The 24,657-nt window shown below is 50.0% G+C and overlaps 1 protein-coding gene and 1 long non-coding RNA gene across 2 annotated transcripts in view; one reads left to right on the forward strand and one right to left on the reverse strand.

The window, feature by feature from the left end:
• Positions 1-416: 416 nt before the first annotated feature.
• Positions 417-10,661, reverse strand: LOC141570537 (uncharacterized). The gene is made up of 3 exons (XR_012494625.2): positions 10,523-10,661; positions 9,976-10,438; positions 417-8,434 (listed from the first exon to the last, which is right to left on the reverse strand). It is a non-coding gene; the product is annotated as an uncharacterized LOC141570537 (long non-coding RNA).
• The window catches only part of GALNT16 (polypeptide N-acetylgalactosaminyltransferase 16), a 75,919-nt gene continuing 61,759 nt past the window's right edge, over positions 10,498-24,657 (forward strand). Inside the window, exons 1-2 of the mRNA XM_019733558.3 lie at positions 10,498-10,639; positions 10,996-11,285. Coding sequence (XP_019589117.1) covers positions 11,109-11,285 — 177 coding nt within the window. The 5' untranslated portion in view covers positions 10,498-10,639; positions 10,996-11,108. The remainder of the gene's footprint in view (positions 10,640-10,995; positions 11,286-24,657) is intronic.

Consider the following 24,657-nt stretch of genomic DNA (forward strand, 5'->3'; position numbering starts at 1 on the left):
AACCACTGTTACTATTCCTTGAGCATAGTACCGCCTTCAGAGAGAGAGAGAGAGAGAGAGAGAGAGAGTTTTGTTTTTTAAGTCCCAGGTTTCTTCTTTGGTTGTTAACCAGAAGTATGTTTCCCCACCCTTCTCTTCATACTCTGGGCTCAAGTGTAGGGCATTTATGCAGAAACTTGGATCCTGAATCCTATTTGTCCTGTACTGTAAAGTTCATTCTCTCTGTCATCTGGCTCAAAGGTTCATGTTTCTCCCAGAAGTGGCCATGAATTAATTGTTGAAGCTGGATTTTTTAAATTAGGCTTGCTACTTTTTAAATATATATTGGAAATTTTCCATAATGAACTTTAAAAAAAATCATATTTCTTCCCCCACCCCTTTCTTCTGCCTCTCCCACCCCCACTTCGGTTAAAGCCGTTGTTTCTCAGTCTAGTTGTGTAGGACACAGCTCCCTGGCCCAGGCTGGTATTATGAGCCTTGCACTTCCTCTGGCTTAGGCAGTCGGTCGCTGGTTGTGGGTCGGCCGCCGACGGCAGCTCTTGCTGGCTGCCGGCCGCTCACGATGGCTGCCAGCCGCTCCTGGCAGCACGTGGTAGCCCGTGGCAGCTCACACCAGTACACAGCAGCCCATGGCCACTCACGCTGGCTGCTGGCTGCTTACGGCCTCCCAGCTCCAGGGAGAGCCGTTGTTCACAATCTTAGCTGTAGAGGGCGCAGCTCACTGGCCCATGTGGGAATTAAACCGGCAACCTCGACTAGGAGCACGGCACTCCAACCACCCCTGAGCCACTGGGCCGGCCCCCAAAATCATACTTCTTTAGCAGTAGCTCCTGCAATACATCTATCTGCTTAAGTGTTTTGTTTGTTTTAAAGTAATGTTTGATTGCAACCTAAAAGCAAACTATAGGGGATCTCTAGCCAGTCCCCCTTTCACCCCCACATCCACCCAAAACATACAACGTGGACTGGGATGATTATTCACCTTCACAAACCATCCTTCTTTAAATAGAATCAACCTCAAATTTATTTTGAAAAGCCAACTTCTCTGGCAGGCAAAATTTAATTTGATCATCAATCAATAAATCACTCATAAATCTCATGTAGAGCAGTAATTTACACAACTTACAGGCTAAAAAGCCAGGGAAGGAAGAACCTCATTCCCATCCCTCCGTCAAAGCTTGCATGGATGTTTTTCCTTGGCCACTTTTCTTAGCTCCCGCTTTATTTTGTACTCCTCTGTGGCAGGTGCATGAGGCGTCAGGTCTTCTCCAGATTAGAGGTTCCCAAAGATACACAGTCCAGGGAAAGGATGAGGCTTTTGGTGTTTTCCAATTCAAGTCCCATATGGTTTCCCTAGGGCCATTTTATCCTTGGCGTCCTTTCATGCTGTCTTCTTTGTCTTGCTGTAATCTAATCACCCCAGGACTCACCAGTCATCATTAAGAGTATCCCCATAGGTCAGGGAGCTCCCTTTCAGCATCCCTTTAGCGCAGATGTCACATGTGAGCTGCGCCTGCTTTCTGACAAGCTTGAAGACAGAATGAAGGAACTCATTGAGTCTATCCCAGTGGAAGTGGATAACACAAACAACCTTTGAGACTGTGATCAATATGTTGTGAGTTTAGTGGCCTGGCAGCTTGTGAGGGGAGTGGAGAGGGGGGGTGATTCCCAGATGGGGCAGGGAGCTTCATGGTCTCAGCCCTGTGGCCTGTGCAGGGTCCTAACGCTGGAATGGCTCCTAAGCTTTTGGCTCCAGACCTTTCTGGGCAGGGAAACAGAATGAGGCAAAATGCCTGGTGCGTTTTAAATAGATTCTGCTTGCTGCAGCCAATAAGCTCAACAGCTTGGGAGGTGAGTGACCCTGAGAGATTTCTGTGCACCATTCCTCCGGCCTCCAACCCCTGGAATACCACCCCCGCCCTCCTGCTCCTTTTTGACCTAACTCCACTGATGTCCTCTCTGTGTTCTGTGGATGGTTTCTGCTCAGGCTCTTCTGGTATCTATTACACTTTTATTGGTTTTCACGCTTTGCTTTTTCTTTCGCTGAGGCTGTTTTTCCTCATGCTCTGTATCTTTACATCTGTTGGAGTCTCTTTGTGTCCACTCTACCATAGGCACAGCTCTGTCTGCTGCTCCTTGTCTGACTGTGTCATGGCTTAATTGTCCTCTTGCCTCCACCTTCCCATGTCCAGTGGGGGGCAACCCGTCCCCACCTGGAAAGAAATTGAGTGCAGGGGATGGGAATGGAAAGTGGAGGAACCTACTTTGAGCAATCCCAGCTCCTGGCTGGGAAATGACCCTTAAAGATGGCAGCTGTTTCTGGGCAGTGTGGCAGTGCATAGGTGAGCCAAATAAGTAAGTCCAAGGAGGAGGAATCAGAGAAATCAGAGAAATCAGAGAAATCAGAGGCATAGGGGACTCAGAAGTGATGGGCCAGTAGCCATCCAAAGTGATGTTAAGAAAATGAGGCAGAAGAAGAAGGCCAGGAAGAAGCTAGATGTCACAAGGGAAAGCTGAGGAGGAGCGGGTACTGGGGGAGAAAACCAGGGGAGTGGGACCCTGCCAAAGAGACTGTAGCCCAGCTCTGCCAAGTGGAGGCAAGTAGCATGGGGGTGGGGACAGGAGAAAAGGAGCCTTAAAGACCCTTTCTCCCCACTCATCTCTGGCCCTTTTGTTCTTTTCTCTTTCATGTTCCTGTCCTCGTTATATTAGCAGAAAACAAAACAAAACAAAAGGCAGCCTCTTTGAAAGGGAATGGCAAGATCTGGAGAGTTTAAGTCTGGATGTACTCCCTTTGCTGAACTCTTAGGCCCTTTTGCCCATCTGGCTGCTGGAGCCATGAGAGCCAGCCCCTTACTGGAATACCTCGAATGGGGTCCCTTTACCAGCTTGACAGCCCAGCCGTATCAGCGGCAAAAGCAGCCAGCAGCAGTGTGCACTCAGAACCCCTCTGGGCACACGGGGCAGCCAGGGGAGCAGGGCTGCTGGCCAACCCAGCTGGACGGCTGGAGCTGTTCTTAGGTAGGGCCTGGGCTAAGGGGTGGCTTGGAGCGTGTGACGCCAGCCCCACCATAAGCTCCTCCTTTCCTAGGAACTGAGCTGCAGAGAGGCCTGTGGTAGGAGAAAGAGAAAGGAGAAGACTCTTCTCTTAAGAAAATTTTAATTGAAGTAGTAATAAATGCATGTGGCAAAAAAATTCAAAAGGTACAAAATATACAGTGAAAAGTCTCCCAATCCTGTTCTGAAGTTCTCCTCAGAGGCGTCCCTGGATGTGCCAACTTCTTGTACATTCTTCCACTTTCTCCTTTTTAGGTTTGCTGTAATCTAGAAGTTTTCAGATTCTTGATCCAGTGGGATATTTTAAATAGCTTGGAGATATATATATATATATATATATATATATATATATATATATATATATGCAATATGTGCAGGGGGACCAAATAATAACAAATAAATCTGTATCTTGGTTTATTGCCAATAATTCTTGCTGGGGCAGGGAATGGTTAAAATATTAATGTAAGTAAATAGAATCCTAAAATGCTAGCACTCGAAAGGGCTTTCCAAGTCCTTTTGTACCAAAGCCTTCATTGTAAATGTGACAAAGAGGCCCTGGTGACTTCCAGGGTCACCAAGCTAGCTAATAGCACACCTGGGACTCATACTCAGGTTTCCCACCTCCTGGCCATCCCAGTGTCCAAGAACACACTAAAGGCCTGTCTTTAGGACTGGCCTTTGTAAAGATATGTGATTCAGAAACAGAAGGAAAGACACATGATTGGACATGGATTTACCAATGTCTTCCATTGGACAGCAATATAGGGGAAGAAATCAGTAATTTCAGGAATAACACACACACGCGCACACACACAGGCATTGATAGAAGACAAGATGAAAGTCAGTAACGCCTATTGTCTGTCTATCCTGCTGAGCTAGACAGAGGCTGTGAGAAGTGGCACACCACCACCGCTCTGCTGAAGAGCCTGCACCCCTCAGACCTACTGTCCAGGGCGGAGGCAGAAGCAGGCAGGAGGGAGAGATGCCGACCTAGAGTAAGAGGGACAACCTGTGCAAGGGAGCCAAGGGAGAGGGGAGGATGTGCCTGGCCGTGCCAGCCACGTGGCTCTCTGCCATCTCTCCATGAGCACTGACAGCCCCAACTATTTACACTTCTTACCAGGAGGAAACACCCCAAGATGTATATGCTGACAAAACCAGCAGGATCATTTCTTAAAATTCTGTCTGCTTTGATATCAGCTCCAGATATGGAACAATTTCAGTATCCAAGCGAGATTGATGGCTTCAGAGGGTGTCTCAGGAAGAGGGGACACGTCTGACTATAAACACTGGCTGTAAAAACCCTCAGTTGCTTTACAGTGGTAAATTTCCAGGCAATATGCATCTGATGTTACATGCCTGCTGCATTAACAGCTTTTTCTTCCTGTTCAATTACTTTGGCTGGTAAGGGAGTGGAAATTACACTTCAAAATATATCGATGGATATTTTCAGCCTTGCTGAGAGCTTCAAAATATATACCAATCCTGGGAACATTTTCTTAATTTCTGCTTCCCAGTTTCTTAAGAAAAATGGAAGTATCAATTTTAGGTACCGTTAGACAGAAGGAAATACAGAAGCAGGAACATGGGTCTTTTTTCAAATCAAATTCTCTCTGGTCTTATGGTCTGACCTCTTTGTGAGCCAAATTTTGTTCAGCCCTAGGTATAGAGGTCTATCCTGATATGTACCAGATGATAAGGTCCTTGATAAAGAAATGAGTATTCTTAAGAGCCTGGGTTCAGGGCCTTGAATCAGGGCATCTGATGGAGGCAGAAAAAACAAACAAACAAACAAACAAACAAAAACCCAGTTCTGTTTCTTCATCTTCACATGAGGGACCCAGGAGTCCAACCCTCTGATACACGTGGCCTCTCCCCCAAGCCCAGGTGCTCGGTCCATGGGCAGCCTCCCAGCAGCATCTCTGCCCAGCTGTGTTCTGGTTTTCTCCTCTCTACCTGAGCGGGCTCTTCCACTCCTCTTCCTGAGCACCAGGCCCCCAGGTACACCTGCCTTTCTGCGTGGACCACAGAGAACTCAATTGCAGTTGAACATGCCTCCCAAATCTGCACCTCCTCCTGCATCCCCCATTTCTGTTAATGGTTTAAACCAAAGCACTTATCTCCTACTCAAGAAATGCACGTTATTCTCAATTCCTTTTTCTCACTTCCACCTCCACTGATCACCAAATCCTTTGAATCTACCTTCTTTCTCATCTGCTCCAGTGTTTCTGCCCTAACCCAGGCCCACAGAATTGCTTGCTTGGACTATTACAGTATCACTGTGATCCCCGCCACTAGTCTCCAGCCTCCTCACTAAAATTTATAACTGATCCTGTTACTCCCTGTTTCAAAATCTTGGATGTTTCTCCATGGCTTACCAGAATAAATCCAAACTTCTTCACAAAGGCATAGAAGACGTCTGTTAACTGGTCCTCACCTGCCTCTCTAACCTCATTACCGTACCGCCCCCAACACCACACACCCCAAACCACTCCTCACTCCTGGGCTCCCATCCACATCCACATCCTAATTCCTTTGTTTGCCTCTTCTTCTTTCCAGAATTCCCTTCCACATCTTACCCACCTGCTTATCCTTTAAGAACTCAGCTCTCAGATGACTTCTTCCTTGTGAAGAAGCCCCCGTTAGGCTTCTATGGGGCTCTATTATATAATCTTATGACCATTTATTTATATTCTCCATTATCAGTTACTGGGCTCCTCAGAAGCTGGGATCAGATTTTGTTCATTTTTGTATCCCTGGAACCACAGAAGTACCTGGCATGGTAGGCATTCAAGAAGGAAAAGAAAGGGACTGGAAATACCCCCCACAATGGGAAAACAGGCATTGGCTTTACCATCTGACTGGGCTATGTGGCATTTTCCTGGGCTAGAATGGGGAGTAGGAGCAGCCTGTGACCTTAGATACTTACTCATTCATTTACTCATTGCACAAATATTTAGTGAGCGCTGCCATGATGCCTAATACTGTGCTAGAAACTGGTGATACACAAAAGAAGGCTGCCAGGCCCTCCTCAGAGGAACTGTCATTCAGGGGCGAGAGACAGGCATGTGACAGACAGTGGCCTAGAATTTTGAGCCATCTGAGGACCTTTGCCACTCAGCTCCGCAGAGGCTGCGGAGGAGGGAAAGGGACCAAGCAGAAGGCTGTGGACATGGGGAGGTCAGGGCGGCCTTGGCTGGGGCTCTGCCTCTGGGACCAATTCTGCTGGCCAGCTGGCTTTATGTACACATTTCTCCTTTGTAGGAATTCCTTGCTGTTAAGAAAAAGCATCTCACACATTGCTAATTAGCCCTGAGACTCTGTAATTCTATTATTCCCAAATGCAACAGCTGGGTTATTTCATGATCAGTAATAACATTTGTAGTCCCTGGAGTTATCCACCAAATCAAGGTCATTCCTCCCCTGCCTTCTGGTGGGACCAGAGAGGACTTTCTCACCTCCCCATCCTGAGGCAGCAAGGTTTGTCCCCTGGCCCGTGTTTGGGGGAGGGAGCCAACTGCTTCTGAGGAAGAAGCACTGTTAGGGGACCTGCGTTACTTATTATACTGGCCCACACTGACCCTACATACATCCCTCCCTTTCTCTGGGCTCTAGTCCTGCCCCCGACTTTCAAGTGCTTGACTTAAGAGAGAAGTGCCTGTTCCTCAGAGCGACTCTACCCTTTTTCTTACCTCTGCCTGCCTCTTTCCCTCCCTCCCTTCCATCACCAGATATTTAATGAGCATGTACTATGTGCCACTATATGCCAAGCACTGTTCTAAGCACTGGGGAGACAGTGGTGAACAAAACATACCAGAACTCCTGCCCTCGTGGAGCTTACACTCCAGTGGCAGAAACTAAACTTACAAGTAAGTTCTCCTTAGAGACACTGGTGCACTAAGTGCGGTCATCTGGCAGTGGGTAGTAGATGCACCTCTTGATGGCTGCCTTCCCTCTGCAGGCATCAGCTTCTTCATCTGTGAAGTGGAGATGGTTGCACCTTCCTCGCAGGGTCGTGGGGAGTATTCTGAGAGTGTGTATTGGTGCAATGCCTATTGCATGGTAACACACTGTTCACCATCCCTTCCTCCTTTCCTGCTTATAGCAGACATGGAGGTATAATCTGTTCCCCTCCTCTACCTTCTCGGGCCCCGCTGCAGCTGCAGACAGGGCAAGAGGCTTCTGGGGGGCCGGTCCAGGGTCTGAAGGGCAATGGGTATGCTAGCAAGGTCAGATACCAGCAGAGGCTGGGGCCCTGTATTCCCCACACCCCCTGCCCCGCCTCCAGTCCACGCAGCAGAAACTGTGGCAGAGGCAGCCACCCACCTTCTGGGCAGGCAGTTGTCCTTGGGTGTGGCTGAAGAGGCCTGCCTGGGGTCTGCACTCTTTCTCAGCACTGGTGAGCAGTCCTGTGTGTGTGCCCTGGGCAGGCCCTTCAGGAGTGCCCCCTCACCCCACCAGCCAGCAGCAGCGCCTGTGAGAGTGGGCCTCCAGGGCACTGGGCTGGTTACTAGGCACTGGATCTTGCATGCTTTATTTCATCCTATCTTTCCCAACAATGCTTCAAGTTATGGGCTATCATGCTCCATTTCACAGTTGAGGAAACTGAGGCTAAGAGAGGTTAAGAATTTGCCCAAACCACTCTCCTAATATATGACAGAATCAGCATTTGAATTCAGGTTGTCCAACTCCAGAGCTAGGGTTTTATACCAAGCTATACCCTTTCTCCCCTCTGTTATCCACCTGCCCCCCCCCCATCGATCCCCACATCAAATGCAGGGGCAGAGAGTTCCCTGGGGCCTCTGGGAGCGCCAAGGGCACCGGGCACTTTGCCCAGCTTACCTGAGTGCTTGCTTCAGCAGCTTTAAAGGAAGGGGACCGTGCCTAAGAGCAATGCACAAGGGAGACCATGCCCAAGGAACTGGAAGTCCAAAATGACACAATTGGAGGGACCTCGGAGGTCATCTCTCCGCATCCTTCCTTTTACAGAAAAGAAAATGGAGGCACAGAAGGGGACATGGGGTCCCTGCATACGGAACTTGTGACCACCCTGCAGACTGCCCAGTGACCTCAGAAACACTGCACTGGTGCCCAGACACAGGCACAGCAAATGGACTGAAACCGACCACTTACCTGCTGTAGGACTCTTGGCAACCGAGACCCTCACCAAACAAGCCTGAGTCCTCGTCTGCAGGCTGTGGGTGTGTTAGAGATAATGTGTGAGATGCCAGCACAGCACCTGGTACCTGCTGTGTACTCAGTGAACTGTCGCTATTATTATCACTCCTGTTGTTTTGGAAGTTCAGTGAATGTTAGGTAACACTGTCTCTCAGTTGTCACCTTGGTTCTATGCTTCTGCTGGAATCCACTCCTAGGCCTAGAGAGGAAACAATGCTCACTGTCATCTCTGAACACTGAACTCTGTCTCAGGGATTAGCCCCTGGAAGAACAACTGTGCCTTCCTCCAGCCACCCAATCAGCACCGCTCATTTGCACAGGTTTCTCCAGCACTCAGGACTGAACCACACACTGTTGTATCTGAGGTGGCCGCTGCTAGTTCCCAGCTCTTCTAGTGTGCCTGTGGTTTGAGGCCCATCACCCAACCTCTGTCTATGTCACGTTTCTGTTAGGTAAGCATGGTGATTATCTGCTCCCTTACCCTCACCCCCACCCCCAGGGAAATTTGTTGTGTCCATCTAAGGAAAGGCTGGCTGTGAAGTCTAACACCATCCAGAAAGGCTATGCTCCTATGGGATTTTCTGGTGGGGGTTGGCAGGGGGAGTGGGGAAGTCTTCTCTTTGGGACAGAGCTACCAGGAAGTGACAATTTGTCAGATGTGAAGCATACTCACCACTGAGCCCTGGGGAATAAAGGGTGAGACTTGTAGAAACTTGGCCAAATTCCAGCTCCTCCTTCCCTCCCTCTCCTCATAGAGCCCTTCTTCCAGAGCCGTCAGAACCACCCGCTGCAGCCTGATTTCAGTTTGGCATGGTCCAGCTTCATCCCTCAGGCCTAGGGCTGAGTGTGGAGCTTCTCACTAGGGGTTGATGAGATGAGTTTGGATCCCGTATCTTCTTACCTGGTTCTCTCAAGACTAAAAGCAACTAGACATAGATAGACCAGGCTGGGATGAGGGGAGCAAGCCTACGGCAACAGAGGGCCATTGCTCGAGTCTTTCCACTTGGTTGACGTGAGAGCATGTGTGGAAGTGGGGACACCAGCAGGGCAGCTCCCTTACACTTGCTTTCTGTGCAGATGCCTTTGGGGCCTGATTCCTAAGGAGCAAGGTCTCCCTGGTCTCCCACAGCAGACATGACCACTGGGTCTGCCCCATGACTCCTGCATCTGCTGTGTGGTTCAGTCCTGAGTGCTGGAGAACCCCGGGGAAATGAGCGGTGCTGATGGGGTGGCTGGAGGAAGGAATGAGCTATGACCTCACCGTTTGCCTGATTCCCAAGGCAGCTTCATTCGGAGGCTAGGACCCTCTGTGGGCCTTCATATGAGCCAGTGTCCTGCCGCACTAGCAGGAAGCAGATTCCCTACCAACTTCAGGGGCCTCCTGAATCCAGATTCTCTCAGCCTGGCCACCTTCCACCAAGGCTTTCCCAGCATCCTGGACCCCAGCAATGCCAGGCAGCTCTCTTCCTTGAACACAGCAAGTATTTCCATCCTCAGAACCTTTGCTCGGGCTATTGATGCAGCCCATATACCCTGCCCTGCCCTCCGCCTTTCCTGTCTCTTAAGAACTTACTCAAAAGATGTATCCACCTTCTGTGAGAAGCCTTCCCTAGGACCACCTTGCAATACATTATTTCTTCTTCTGCGATCCACTTGGTTTGTCTATTGCACCTCTACTCATTTAGTGTCTGCTCTGTGCCCAGCCCGTGCTGGTGGTCTTCTAGAGCTAATTTAGCTCACCTTGCCTTCTGCGGGAGTGAGAGTGGTTCACCCAGGGTTCTCAATGCTGCCAGGACTGGGGCAGAATCGCTATAATTTCCGTGTCTGTGTCACTCCCCACTGTTTTGCACTTTGTTGAAAGTGTCAGAGAGATGGCTTCTAGACTGGGCTCTGCCCACTAATTAGTTGCGTGGCCTTGGGAGAATCTTCCAGCCTCTCTGAACTCCCTTCTTCCTGATGAAATGGTGATGATGATACCTCAGCGTTAGCCAGGGACAGTGAGGCGGGTGGAGAAGAGCATCATGAAAGCTGGGAACTCTAGGCCAATGGAAGATGTGGGGTGGTTGAACCCCCGTTCTCCTTTCACTAGCTGTGAAGCAGCGTCGCTTCCCCTTGCTGTCTTCGAATGTCAAGTGCACCAGCTTCCAATCCCTCCTTGGGGCGGGGGGGGGGGGGGGGGCTTCGGGCGGCTCGGAATCCTAGGCTGAGGAAGATTCATGTGCAAAATGTGCAAACTCTCTCCTCCCGCCTAGCCGGCCTCCCCTCCCCAAGGATTCGCCGAACATACCTTAAACCCCGCGCCAGAGCGCAGTTCAAGCGCAGCCCGGATCCGCAGCTCCGCGGCGCGGGCCCGGGTCGGGGTCGCGCATCTCCAGCCAGTGACTCAGGGCCGCTTGGTCGGGAGGTGGGTGGAGGTAGGAGGGACCGATTAGGGCCGCGCGGGGGCAGCCGCCGGTCGCTCTGTCACCAAGCGGTGGTAGCGGAGACTGGCTCTGGCCGGTCGCCATTCCGACGCGGGTGTCTGCCGGGTCTTCTTCACGCGCCGCTTGGCACCCGTGGCGCTTCTCTCCTAGAGCGCAGCAACCGGGACGGCCAGTGGGGGCTGGAGCGCCTGGCGGGCTCTGCGCGCAAATGAATGGGCGCCCGGGGGACGCGCGCGCGCGGGGCTGAAGGGCATTAGGACCGTGAGGATAGCTCCGCGCGCCTGTCTCTCCCCATCACCCCCCCACCCCCCACCTCTCTCCTTTTTCTGCTCTGCAGGACTGAGCAGCCGGGCGCAAGCGAAAACAAACAGCTGGGGCTGCGAGCGCCCCCGCTCCGGCCCCGAGAGCTCGCCGGCCCGGACCCCCACTCGGGGCGCCCGCCTGCCCACCATGAGGAAGATCCGCGCCAATGCCATCGCCATCCTTACCGTAGCCTGGATCCTGGGCACTTTCTACTACTTATGGCAGGACAACCGAGCCCATGCAGCATCCTCCAGCGGCCGCGGCGCTCAGAGGGCCGGTGGGAGGCCGGAGCAGCTCCGCGAAGACCGCACCATCCCACTCATTGTGAGTACGCCCTGCGCGCCGGGCGGCCGGCCGGGGAGCCGCGGCGCGCGTCCTAGCCTCGCGCGGCTGCAGAGGGCGCGGGGCCCGGCCAGGGGCTGCGTGCCCGCCGCGCTCTGCCGGCTTTGTATATGTTGGAGCATTCCTGCCTGTTGTTATGGCAACCTCCGTTGGGCCAGCGGGGCCAGGGCGCACGGATGGAGGGAGGGTGACAGCGGGTGGGGGCTGGGAGAAAGTGCTGCAAGTTTGGTGGGCCCGGCGTGCGCGCGAGATTGGGAACGTGGCGGCTCTCTCGGCACTGCGCCGCCGGGCCGGGGCCGGGGGCTGCCCGTGCCTAGTCCGCTCCGGAAGGCGGCTGGACCTTGAGCGCTGCTAGCAGGCAGTGGGAACTGCGCGCAGCTGAGCGCGTAGGTGGCCGTGCGCACCCCCTCTCCAACCTCCTGGGGGCCAAGGACGTGGGGTGGGGGCGTTGGGTAAGGCAGGATTGCTAGGGGCTGCGCCCGGCTTTGAGCCCCTTTCTCGGCTCGGGTCAACTTGAACCTGCTTCTTAGGCACGAAGTACTCCCCATTAACATACCCGGGGCTCTCTGGGTAGGGGAAAGGTCTCGTCCTGTACGCGCCCCTCACCCCATCAGGACGGGTGAGTGGGCAGTGTTTGCCCACCCGCTCGGAGATTCCCTTTCACGAGGTCAGCCCTGCGAGGTCAAGGCGAGTAGGGAAACAAAGGCGGCGGATCACCGCGGGGGTCTCGTCTGAGCTGCGGGGACCCTAGGCGCTCCCGGGATCTGGGCTGGGGCGTGAGGAGTCCCCGCCGCCCTGCAGGGGGCGTGCCTGCCGCCGCCTCCGCCTGCGCCCAGGTTGACGGCCCTGCGTGGCAGGGGCACCTGTTGAGGTGGTAGGCTCTGGGACCCGCCGAGAGGCGCGCTCGGGCGTGCCGCCTTCTTCCCACCGGGACGAGTGGTGGGCAAGAGCCTTGGACGACCCCTGAGACTGCTGGGCGGGGGCAGCTTGGCTGGATGAGGACCAAGAGGAGGGAGAGCAAAGTGTGGGGCCAGGGGGTGGGTAGTGGAGCAGGGTGAGGATTCTGACGTGAAAAGATCTGGGCCTGGGTAGGGAGGGGCGAGGAGCTCCTCGGGGAGGTGCAGGGTCAGGAGGGCTAAGGCTTGTGTGGAGTACAATCTGAGATGTTTGTGCAAAGGCAGCTGAGCCCCAGGAATATGGTGGGGAGGGGGTGTTGGTGTGGAAGTGCTCTCATATTCCCATCCTGCCCCACATTCTGTGTCTTGTTACTCGCCCCGCCCCGGAAGAAGTAAAAATCCCCTGCAAAGGTCAGTATTTCCCTGCTTTGCTTGAGGAGACCTTGAGGTTTACTGGTTTTCCCCAGCCCTTCTCCCCCGGTTCTCAGACCCCTGTCTGGTTGAACTCGGGCTGAGCCTCCTTAGGTGGAATGTCCCTTTCTTGGCTGAGAGTCCCTGTCATGAGGACACTGTTTCCAAAACACTTGGGACTGCTTGAACAGAAAAGCTGATGAAGAAAAAAAAACTCCTGTGTAAAGACTCCATAGTGCTGGGATCTGAGTGGACTGACAGATTGGAGTGGAACTGGCCAAAGCACTAGTGGCCCCAGGCCCCTAGGGAGTTTCCACACCATGGATTCATCCAAGCTGCCTCCTTCTTATGTCATGAGAGGGTCAGCCCTGGCCTCAGGGTAAGTGGGCACGAAGTAGCAAGGGACAAGCGGGCTGGCTAGAATGTTCTGTCATTTGTGTGATGTGATGGGCGGAGGGTCCGAGCTGGAAGAGGAAGAGGAGGGGAAAGAGAGGGGAATGGAAGGGAAAAGGGCGCTAGGAAGCTGCTGGGTCTCCCCCCTTTTGCCTCTGCTTCGGAACCCTGACCTTCTTCTTGGACCTCTCCCCTGCTTCTCTGAGCGCCCTCCAAGATCAGCCCGGAACGCCACTCAGACTGAGAGCCCTGGATGGTGTGGGCAGCACTGCTGGAGGCAATGCAGCAGTTTTGAGGGGTGGAAATTGGAGGTCATGGCGGGCTCCAGTCAACATCCTCCTGCCCTGTCCTGGGTCCCATGGGGTTTGACTTGCTGCAGATTAGAAAAGGGCTGTGAACTGGAAGTCAAGTTTAAAGTGTGAAGGAGTATCAGGGAGCTCCCTGGAGCCAGGGAGTCGGGGTGCAGGAAGAGAGGGAAAGTGGAAGTTCCTGGGAGAGAGCGCCAGAGCCTTCTCTGGCCACATAGGGGCATAGCCAGCTCCCTCTCTGTTCTTAAGCTTTAGTCCTGGATGTGTGTTCCATAGGATTATTGGCCCCCAGACACACATGGCCTTTGTCACAGCCTTGTGTTATATTCCTATCTTACAAGATATTTCACTTCAGAGGGATTCTTAGTCATCCCTGTCTCCTCATTGAATGTAAGCTCTCACACAGAGACTATGCAGAAGCTTCTTGCATCGCCACATTGATGCACACAGCAAGACTTAAGTACTGGTGAGATGAGTGAAGCAGATTTCTGCCCATCTCTGGGAGCAGTCAATGGTCCTAGCTTCATACCCCCTCATATTTTATTCCCAGCTCCAACCTGACTTACCTAACTAAGGAGATAGGGGGATGCATATTCAGCTTCTCGGGGAGTTGAACCCTTTATTCAATTTAAAAGGGGCAGGTGCAGCTGAGGATTGGCCTTCTCCCTGAAATCTGTGGTTAAGCTCTCACTGGTCTTCTTGCAGTTCCCAAACATGTCTGTTTAGCTGGGCCAGGATACTGCATGCGGATTTTGGATTCTTAGAGAATGATGTGGCCAGCACTGCTGACAGGATGAGAAAATTCAGACAGGCGTCATCACACTCCCCTGGGGAGTCAGAGAGCTGAGTTGGGAAAGGGAGGGTCTGCATAGCAGCCTGGGCCAGGAGGCAGCTCTGCCTTCACAATGTTTGGGCCATTTGAAGCCAGCCAAGTTGCGTCTGGACCTTAGAGGCCCTTTTCTGGCATTGTGGGCCATTGGCATGGCAACCATGAGGCGTGATTTCTCAGGGAGGTCCTGATTTTTAATATTCTATCCTGCTGTCAGTCCATGTGTTACAAATTTTGATGTGTAAAATTGGTATAGAATCTGTAAAAGTAAAGGGAGATACTGACTCCATTCCTCAATGGCTGCTTACGTTGTGGCAGGGTTTGTGATTTTTTCCCATGCTGTCTTTATGGGAAGGGAGTAGGTTTAGAGACATCAACTTGAACTTGAACCTACATCCATGCACGCTGGCACAGGACAGCTGCAAAAGCAGGAGGCGAGGCAGACACAGGTGGCCTTCAGTCTTCAGTCCTCACAGTTGGGAAGAACATTTGTGATTGGTTTGGGACCCAGGTTTTCCATATGCAAATTCTCTAACAGGCACGGATGGGATGCTAAGTTGTTACATGGAATTTCATTTTATAGACATATTTTTTAAAGACTGTAACGGATAGTCTTTTAGGATAGGTATACCCATTTGCAACATCTCCTATTTGGAACCATGAAAGTTGAGGCAAGAGTTTCCATAAACTATGGTTTCTTATTCTACAATTGGGATTTCCATGCTGAGTGACCATGGAAAAAATACTTAACATCTCTGGACCTTGGTTGTTCTGTGTTAACTTTGGGTTAAATGATTTCTAAGATTTATTGATCCTTAGGTAAGCTGATAATAGCTTCATTTCTAGAAGTGAATAAATGGCTTTTAGGGAGTTCTCCTGAAGGGTTCTATGAGGTTTATGGTTTGTAGAGGGACACCACCCTGTCAGGAGAAGGTCCTGCAGTAACCCTCGAGGCCTCTCAGGGATCCCCCCTTATCTAGCAGAAGAGAACACAAGATGACTTTCCGGTGTTGTTCTCTGAGAGCAGAGGCTTCAATCAGATCTGTCTGAGTTTATATTTTATTTATAATGTGTGCATTTTAGAACTGGGAGAATATGATTTGCCTAAATGACAGAAAATAGTTTTATTTTTAATTTATCTAGGTGCCACACACAATTCCCTTTGCCACATGTTCAGATTGAAAGGGTCTGATTTCCTGTTGCTGGGATCATGTTGAGACCCACTTGTACGACTTAGGGACAGCACAGAGGCACCAAGGACTGGTAAGGACCCTGACAGCATGAGAGTCACCTCCCTGGGAGGCCTGAGGCCCAAGGGCACAGGATTAGTTGTAGGGTGCATTTCGTTCTGGTCCCTTATTTCTGTGCCATAACAGCAGTTTCCCTACTGGCTGCTCTGAGGGCTTTGGGCCTGGCTTTCTTCTCTGGTGGCTGTTTGTTGGTTTTATGAGTGGAAGAGGCCCTGGCTCTGGAAGTGCCATTTAAGTCAATGTGAGGCACTGATAGGCAAGGTGAGGCCGAATTCCCCAGGGGACTGTCTTGCTGTAATGGAGGAAACCGCCCTGGGGTTAGAGGTGAGCCAAGCAGTTCATTACCGTCAGAAGATTGAAGATTTATCCCCGTCTGCTTCTTGAGACCTGGAACACCTTCCCCATGAACAGTGGGGCAAAGACATAAAGAGGACAAACAGACAGGAGACCCAAAGCTTCTGGAAAGAAGCAGGGAGCAGAGCTTTCAGACGCCAGTCAATGATGGTTACACTTGGGCAGCCATTAGGTTCACTAAATCAGTCACGGTGCTCGGTGCCGTCCCAGACAGTGGACAGCCTGCTGTGGCAACGGTTTCAAGGGCCTCAGTCTCCCTCTGAGTACTGGTAGTCCTTGCTCTGCGCATGCCCAGCCTCTGTAATCGCTGTTACCTCTGTAATATTTACGGTGGCTGATTCAGTGGACACTTGGACATTTGAATCCTCTCACCAACTTATGAGGAATGTGCCATTATCAGGTCCAGTTAACATTTGAGTAAATGAGGCTTAGAGAGATTCTGTGACTCGCCCAGGATCTGGCAACTAGCGTATGCCTCTGAAACTCATGTTTTTGCCTCTGAAACCCACGTGAGTGTCTCTTTTCCCTACAGCATCTTCAGGGTCAGATCCAAGTCTGATGCTTCAGCACATCTTTCCTGGAGCACCCAGACCAGCACCCTGCTTCGTAGTCACTCTAGGAACATTAGTTGGGGGGAAGAAAGTACAAAACCGTGTAGAACAAAATGTTAGCAATAGGAATGTAGGATTATGGGTAATTCCCCCTTCCATATTTTGGCTTTTTCCAACATTTTCTATAAAATCTGTTAATGTTATACTGATAAAGCCAATCAAGATAATTATTTTTTAAACTATTCCATGACTCAATAAAATCAGCCTTGACTCCTCAATTAAAGTGTAAACTTCTTAACCATGACTCACATTTCTGAATCCCCCATCAATGCTTAGCATTCAGCCAACAGAAAAAGACAGGAGACTTATTTGAATGATTCTGTAGGGTTCCAAAGAACAGAACTGGGACCCGCGGGTAAAAATTGTAGGGAGAGAGGTGTCTTTTCACCAGCAGGAAAGCTTTCTCACTGAACCATCGGCCATCACTGGACTGGTCCAAAGGCTGACCAGGGTTTCTCTTCACACTCCCTGTCCGCTCTTCCTTCCAACAGCAGTGGGGAGGAGGAGAAAAAGGCTTCTTGTCCTGCCTGTCTCCTGAGATGTCAGGCAGCTCTGTAACAGAGTTTGAAATGGGGTCCAATTATTGCACCGCAAGAGACGCAAGAGACCTGGCTCCCGGAGAAGCAGGCTGGCTGAACACACTGAGGCCAGGGAGGAGGGTGACTAAAGAAACGCATAACTGCTGCTGTGCTATCCCCTCCCTGTTCCTTTGGAGCTGCCAAGGGGAGGGGGGCCAAGGCTGGTCAGAGGCAAAGCTGCAAAGTAGGAAGCACTGGTTGCTGGTCGTTAGCACCTTTCCCTCTCCAAGGGCCTGGGCCCACAAAAGCTTTCTTCACCTACTGAGACCCCTGGAGTCTGACCTCCCCATATTCCACTTCTTTTATTTCCTTCATCCAACCTGGGGAGAGCTTACAGGTAGCCTGTCCTGTCTCCCAGGGCCATGGCCATTGCTTGTCTGGGTGGCTCTGGCTGGTAGTGTACCTGAGCTGTGTGTTTATGTAGGAAAATATAATAAAGCAGCAAAGAAGACAGGAAGATGAGAGAAGGATGGCTAGGAAAAGCCTGTCTGATTAGATGGTGTTAGAGCTGTGGCATGAATGGAAAGAGTGAGCCATGCAGGCATGTAGGGAGAGAGTGTTCCAGACAGCCAAGCCCAGGGTACCATCTCTGCCAGGTGTGTGCTTCACAGGGACAACCTAAGCAAGGGTAAAAGTGGCCCAAGGTAGAGGCCAGATCATTAGGCCTTATAGGCAATGATAATAAAGATGGACTCAGAAACTTACCACTTTCTGATGTCCCTGAGTCATCAGAGAGTGATAAATTACATTCAGTGTATGGGCTTGCTACATCAGAGAACTATGTCATTCAGTTCAGAAAGTTTTCCAGCAGTATGGTCAAATATATTAGTGTTTGTTCTTAAACAGGTAAATCTAAGTTCTTTGAAAAAACGCTCTATGGCCGGAACACTTCATTTCCTTACAATGTGAGATCAATGAGGTACTTGTGTGTGTGTATATATGTGTGTGTGTGCGCGCACGTGTGTGCGGCTGGTGCGGCTGGTGACGGGGAGTGAAGGGTATTGGTACCTGAAGGGATTTGAAAGACACAATTTGATGGCACCCTTGTTGAAATATTGGAATAGTGCAAGACAGGGAGGGCTCTGTCTCTGGAGGGAGTTTTGTGTGGGAAGAATTTCTCTGTAAGGAATTAATTCTCTGGTACCTGATTAAGTCCCCCTTTGTTTCTCAGTTTCTCATCTGGTTCATCATGTTCTCTTTGGGTGCATTTGGGACTCTGGAAAGGATGTTCTCTGGCAATGCAGGAACTTGGAATTCTTGCCCTTTCCTGTCCCCAGTCACGGGTTCACCTTTCTGTACAAGCAGACTCTGGAAGGCTGACATGTCCAGGCCTCAGACATGCAGGCGGGCACCCATCCCTGGGTGGGCACCTGAAGCCTGGCAAATTAAGAACCCACACAGCTTTTTTTGAGGCAGCTGGTGGATGAAAGGGGCTGCTTTCAGGAAGAGGGCTCTCCCTGGGCCTGTCTGAGGCCGTATCCACTACCGTTCAAGTGGCTTCCCCAGTGCCCAGGTGACTGGGATGATATGGCTTCATGTGTCCCTGGTAAGCTGCAGGCGCTCTATTTTAGTGGTTCAGGTCACATACACTCAACTCCTGTCAGTTATGCTTTTCAGAGTTCAGATTTTCACCCCTCTATCTTCTCACAGCAGCTGTGGCTGTTAGCTTCTTTAAATAAACTGTTGGGAGGGCTTCTGACATTTCAAGGTCTTTCATTTCCAGGGGGTCTGCCCTTGGGTGCCACAGCCAGAGGAGACCGATGTTGCCTTCCAAAGTGGCCACGTCTGCGATCAGTTCCGTGGACGCAGATTCTTTGCTTGGAAGCCGTTTTTCTTCCTCTCTGTGAAATACTTCACTGGTGATGAAGTTTTGAGGGGAGTATGGGAGGCTGGGGGCATTATCCCAGGGTTTGGGGTAGAGCCCAGCCAAAGGCTCAGGGAGAAAGCACATGTGATCTCTGAGTGATATCTGCTGTGGTATTGGTCTTGAAGGAGTGAAGTACCGGGACTGAGCCACAGACCCAAAATAGTTCACCAACCTGAGAGACCAGAGGAAGAATGGGAACCAAGGGACAGAGCACACACACTGTAGGGACCATGGAAGGCGATGGAGGACTACACAGGCCAAAGGGTAGACAGCATAGGCTGCCCATGGAAATGTGTTAGTGCAGTCTTGGTGCCATCTTGGGGCATGAAAATAGCAAGGGCCTTCTCCCCAAACAGCGAAAGGAAGTGGCTCATTCCAGGATTCAGCCTAAGATTCTCAACCCCTGTTTTTTTTTGCATAGCAGAGAAGGTAGCATCAGCTAGACAACCCTTCCAGTCAAACAGGGTCTCTGAACCACACCTCGGCAGGGGCTTGGAGGTGGGGCTCGGAGCCAGGTGGGGATGGGCTACCCTGAGAACTGCAGAGCATGAAGCCTGGGAGACCTGAAAGCCAGTGTTGGGGCAAAGCTGCGGGCAAGCCAAGCAGAGAGAGTAAGAAGACGGTTGTGAGGTGACAGGCCTGAGCAGGAGTCTGCAGAGGAACCAGGCCATCGTTTCCTTGAGCAGAGTCGCGGGGAGTCTGGTGGGAGGCTAGCATCTGCCCGTGAGTAGGGACAGCCCTGCAGAGTTCTGACTTGCGCTGGCCAATCCAGCAGCTTCCAGCCACATATGGCTACTGAGCCCTTGAAATGTGGCTAGTGCAATCGGAGGAACTGAGTTTTTAATTTTATTTCAAAGCAGATACTCATTTTAGTCATTCAGAAACTTTTAGGAGTGTTTAGAAGGACTTCAAAATGTGGAATCTACATTTTCAACTGTAAAGCTTATGACATCTCAATACAGATCAAGTATTTCTGGTGAAAATTGAGTATCAAAAATTGAAATGAGCTGTAAGTGTAAAACACTGGATTTCCAAGACTTAGTGCAAAAAAGGAAAAAGAATTAAAATACTCCACTAATTTTTTAAAATATTGATATGTGTTGAAATAATATTTGAACATATTGGGCTAAATGAAATACAGAGGGTGCCAAAAAAATGTATACACATTTTAAGACAGGAAAACTATTAAAATTGTAATACTCAATATATACTGATAACAGAAGATGAATACAAGTCACGTTTGACTTCTGCAATTATAAGAGGTGCTCAAAGTGGTTACCATCAGCGTCCAGACACTTCTAATGATGGCGAACTACTGCTTGAGCAACGTTGACCAAAGTGTCCACGTTTGTACATTTTTTTTGGCACCCCCAGTATTTTATTAAAATTAATATTACCTGTTTATTTTTTACTTTTCTAATATGGCTACTGGAAAATTATAAATTATATGTGTGGCTTGCATTCTATTTCCTTTGGACCGATCTAGTCCTTACATGTGTTCATGACCCCTCTCTAAATGCTCAGAGGTTGTCAGCGGAAGGTTATATACAAAGTAAAGAATGTGGCAACGTTCCTGGTTTACCTTGACTCCAGGATGGTCCTTCCTGGTCCAGCTGCTGTGGAGCTTTTGGTTCCTGATTCATCATCTATCATCACAGGACACCTCTCAGCATGGGCCCTCGTCCTCATCCCATCATTAAAACCCAGGTCAATGTTTTTTGCAGTGTCTTCTCTTTTAAAAATCCCTTCTAAGCTCTGGCTGTGATGACAATGGGTTTTGGAGGAGGGGTAAGGAGCAGTGGAGGTAGGGAGCCTTTCACTCCCTTGAAAAGGAGAGAGATTAGTTCCAGTCTGTTGCTTTTGGTGTTTCATCTTTGTCCTGTTAGAGCCAGAATGACAACTAGGCCTCAGCTCTACTGCCAACTCAGAACCCATGGAAGTGGCAGCTGGGAGCACTGTGATGAGAGGGATTCTGAAGCTGCCTTCAGACTGAGTGGGAAAGACGTGATTGATTAGCCATGTCTGTGAAGTGCATGGAAAGGGACTGTAGAACATGTCCTTTGTGTTTGCTGATCCTGCATTGATGAGGTTGTCTCCACCTTAAAGACCTGATATGTTTTAAGACATTGGCCAATTTGAAGAAGCAGGATGAGGCTGGCATTGAGTCAGAAGATGTACAGAGGGAAATTGGTCATCTCCACGGATTGGGACCCTAACTAAGGAGATGTGACGAGAGTTTAAGACATGCAAACTTTTAGTAACATCTTTTACTTATTCAGTGGATTTGAGTTGGCTGTGGTCTGGCACCAGCCTATTGGCAGCACAGGAGATGATTAACCAAAGCTGAAACCCATGGAGAAGGGTAAGAACCTGGAGGGTCTGGGTGAAGAGAAGAGGGTTAGCTCTTCTTCTTTTTCTTTCCTTCTTCTTCCCTCACTTTAAAGCAGGCTCTGTGAATTTGAGAACATTTTCTGCTTCTTGGTGCCACATTTCTGGTTATGGCTTTGTTCAGGACACAGCATGAAATAGTGGTTATGAAAACAGCCACTGGAGCCAGAGTGTCAGGGTTCATCTTTCAGCTCTGACACCTACTAGCAAGTTTTTTAGCATTCTGTGCCTCCGTTTTCTTACTAGTAGTCCCCATTTCAGGTGGTTGCTATGAAGAGTAAATGAATTAATTCACATAAAGTATTTAGAATAATGCCTAGTACATAGTAAGTGCTATACCAGCATTAGTATACAAGTTAGTAATAAAAATACAAGTTGTCATCATTTGTTAACTTGTGTATTATTCCTTATCTAACGCTCATAACAAATCAACCTAAAACTTAGTGGCTTAAAATAACAACAATAATTTATTCTCTCTCATTGTGTCTGTGGGTCACGTATTTGGGAATGGTTTGGCTGTGTGGCTCTGGCTCAGGGTTTCTCAGTGAGGTTGCAATCAGATGTCAGCTGGTGCTGCAGTCATGGACAGGATGGCAAGTGGCTGTCTCACATGGCCGGCAAGCTGGTGCTGGCTGTTGGCTGGAGGCCTCAGTTTTTCTGCCTCTCCGTAGGCCTGCTGGAGTGTCTTCACGGTGTGGCGGCTGGCTTCCCCCAGAGCGAGCTCTCCAGGAGACCAAGGTGCATCATATTGCAAAGCCATCTTGACCTAATCTGGGAAGTCACGTTAGCAAAGGAGTGATGTGGTCTGATGGCATTTTGAGAGACCTCTGTGGCTGTCAGTTTGAGAAGAGACAGGAGAAGGGAGGGCAAAGCCCCTTTTGATTGCCTGGTATTTGCCAGGGGCCTGCCAATTGTGTTTCATTTACTTTGCCCCTTTAGCTGTCACAGCAGGCTTGTGACCTGAGTGTTACTACTCCCATTTTACAGGAAAAGAACTTGACTCAGGGAGGGCAGGTTACCTGCCAACAGAGCCAGGGTTCACCCAGGGTTGCCTAGCACCAAAGTCTGCAGAGATGCCAACTTCTCAGAATGCCCACCACTTGATCGCACAGCTTATGAGGCAAAAACAGACTTTGTGAAGGATCTAATTCCCTTATTTCTTGAAATCAGGATGGAAAACCTAAGAAGGCCAAGAAATAGTCACAAGTTACACAAAGGAGTGTGGTGGGGACTGGAGCTGGGGAAAGCTCCAAAGACTGGGGTGGGGTTTGGAGGGTTTTATGGACTAGAAGAATGTGGACAGAGTCCCTGCAGTTGGTTTAGGCTCTCAACATTAACAGAACCTCTGAGGTCAGGGGAAGCCTTAGTGTTACCTGTACTCTGGAGAGTTCCATGCAAAGGGATCAGGCCCACCCACCTGGGCTAGAGTACCTTGCAGTAAATGAACTAGATCAATATATATATAAGCACAAATGGAGGTTAAAAACATGATGCTAGAGGGAGAAAAAACCCGATTGCAGATAATTTAGTATAATGCATTTATGCAAATTAGAACAATGCACAGCAATTGCATCTATTGTTCCTGGATGTGTGTGTGTACGTGTGTATACATATCTCTAAGTATAACAATGGACCAAAGAGGGTGCACAGCACACTCACGGCCATGAGTGTTGCTGGAGAGGGATGGGGGAGGGGACCAACAGGGAGTTTGACTTTATTTGTAACGTTTTATTTCAGTTTTGTTTTTAAAGGAGAGAGGCTTGAAGCCAATCTGATAAAAATGTTCATGGACTGTGAATTCTGGTGGCAGTGCAGGTGATTCTTAGTCTTTGTAGTTTTTGGAATTAAAAAACACATATATCTTAAATCCAAAAATATTTTAAAAGGAAAGAAAGAGATGGTTCCTCCAGGTTGCTGGGTCTCAACTGCATGAAAATAGAGAAGAAGGGTAGTGGAGGACTGAAGGCAAGATTCCTGCTCCCCTCAGCCCCCCCCCCCCCCTCCAAGACTGTCTCCCATGCAGCACTGTTTTCACTTGCCTGGAGGACAGACAACAAAGTGATTCTCAGTGTGTGGTGCTCATATAAGGAGAGGGGAAATCCATTTCAGCTCCAGACCTTGTAAGGTTTGTGAGGTCCCACACAAAACCTCCGGTTGAATCTCTGGAGCAGGCAGGAGGGAAAGGCCGGGAGGGAAAGCGGGGCAATTACAAAGCCAGTGGAACCCAGCGCTCTGCACCAGCGCTCTGTGTGTCTGCCTTCCCCGCTGTCTGATGCTCCGTGAGCTCAGGCTGACGAAGTCCCTCTCTTTTGTTCCAGCGGGGCTATGTGGTCATGACATCAGCCCTCCGTCCTGGGCTCTACATGCTCACGTGACCCAGGGAGCTGTGGCTTGCTCAAGCACACTGACATGGCTCTCTCTTCTCCCAGGACACAGGCCTGTGGCATTTCTGAGACCTGATATTTCACAGACCTGGGGATCCCAATACAGCACCCCATCACTGCAGACACCATCCTTTGCCTGAGCGTGGGGGTGCTTGGTAGGAGCTGAGCCTGTGCCCAGGGCCCCCAGACACAATGATGATCATTAGAGAAACGATATTCATTCTAAAATTATTTCCTGCTGGTGAGTACTTGCATACCCAGAGCACTTCAAAGACCAAGTGTTAGGACTATTAATTTTCATAAGTTGCCTGATGGGGTTTGTCCCGAAGGACTTCTAGAAGACATCAGAATTGACAGATTAAGTCTGCACTAGCTAATCTTTGTTTACATGCAGACACCTCAGGCTATATGGTGAGGTTCCATACCCTTCAGAGGGGCTTGGAACCTGGGGCCACCCTTGTCCTCTAAAGGTGATTCCTTGTGTAATTCCTTTGCACACTGTCTGCTTGGACACAGTGTTGTGTGTTGGAGCACACAGGCCTCGAGTCAGCCAGACCTGGGTTTGAATCCCCCACTTTACTGGTCTCATATTGTTCCCTCCGTTCACTGTGCTCCAGCCATACTGCCCTCCTGTCTTTCCATCAGCACATCAAGTTATCCTGCCTCAGGCCCTTTGCACAGGCAGTTTCCTCTGCCTAGAGCCCTCCACCCCCATCCCAGAGCTGACCATGGCTGGCTCCTCTCTCGATCCGTTTCTCCAGCCCTTTGTCTTGCTTTATTGCCTTCTGCACACTTATCGCTCCTGGAAATGATTTTATTTATATGTTCTTTACTGTTCTCCATCTAACCCCCTCCAATAGAATGCATAGCCCACGAGAGGAGAGACTGTGTGTGGTGTTCACATCTGTACCACCAAAGCAAGGGCTGTCATTGTAAATACCTGTAAATATGTGTAGTTACCATGGGACAAATGACCTGACCTTGCTAAGCTTTCTGAGCCTCTGTTTCTTCATCTGTGCACTGGGCATAACTAGTTACGAAGGTCATACTAAAAGAGATATACTATATACATGGGATATGACACA

The sequence above is a fragment of the Rhinolophus sinicus genome, chromosome 3 (genome assembly GCF_057876585.1).
Source record: "Rhinolophus sinicus isolate RSI-liver-muscle chromosome 3, RSI-T2T, whole genome shotgun sequence".
In the NCBI taxonomy this organism is placed as follows: Eukaryota; Metazoa; Chordata; class Mammalia; order Chiroptera; family Rhinolophidae; genus Rhinolophus; species Rhinolophus sinicus.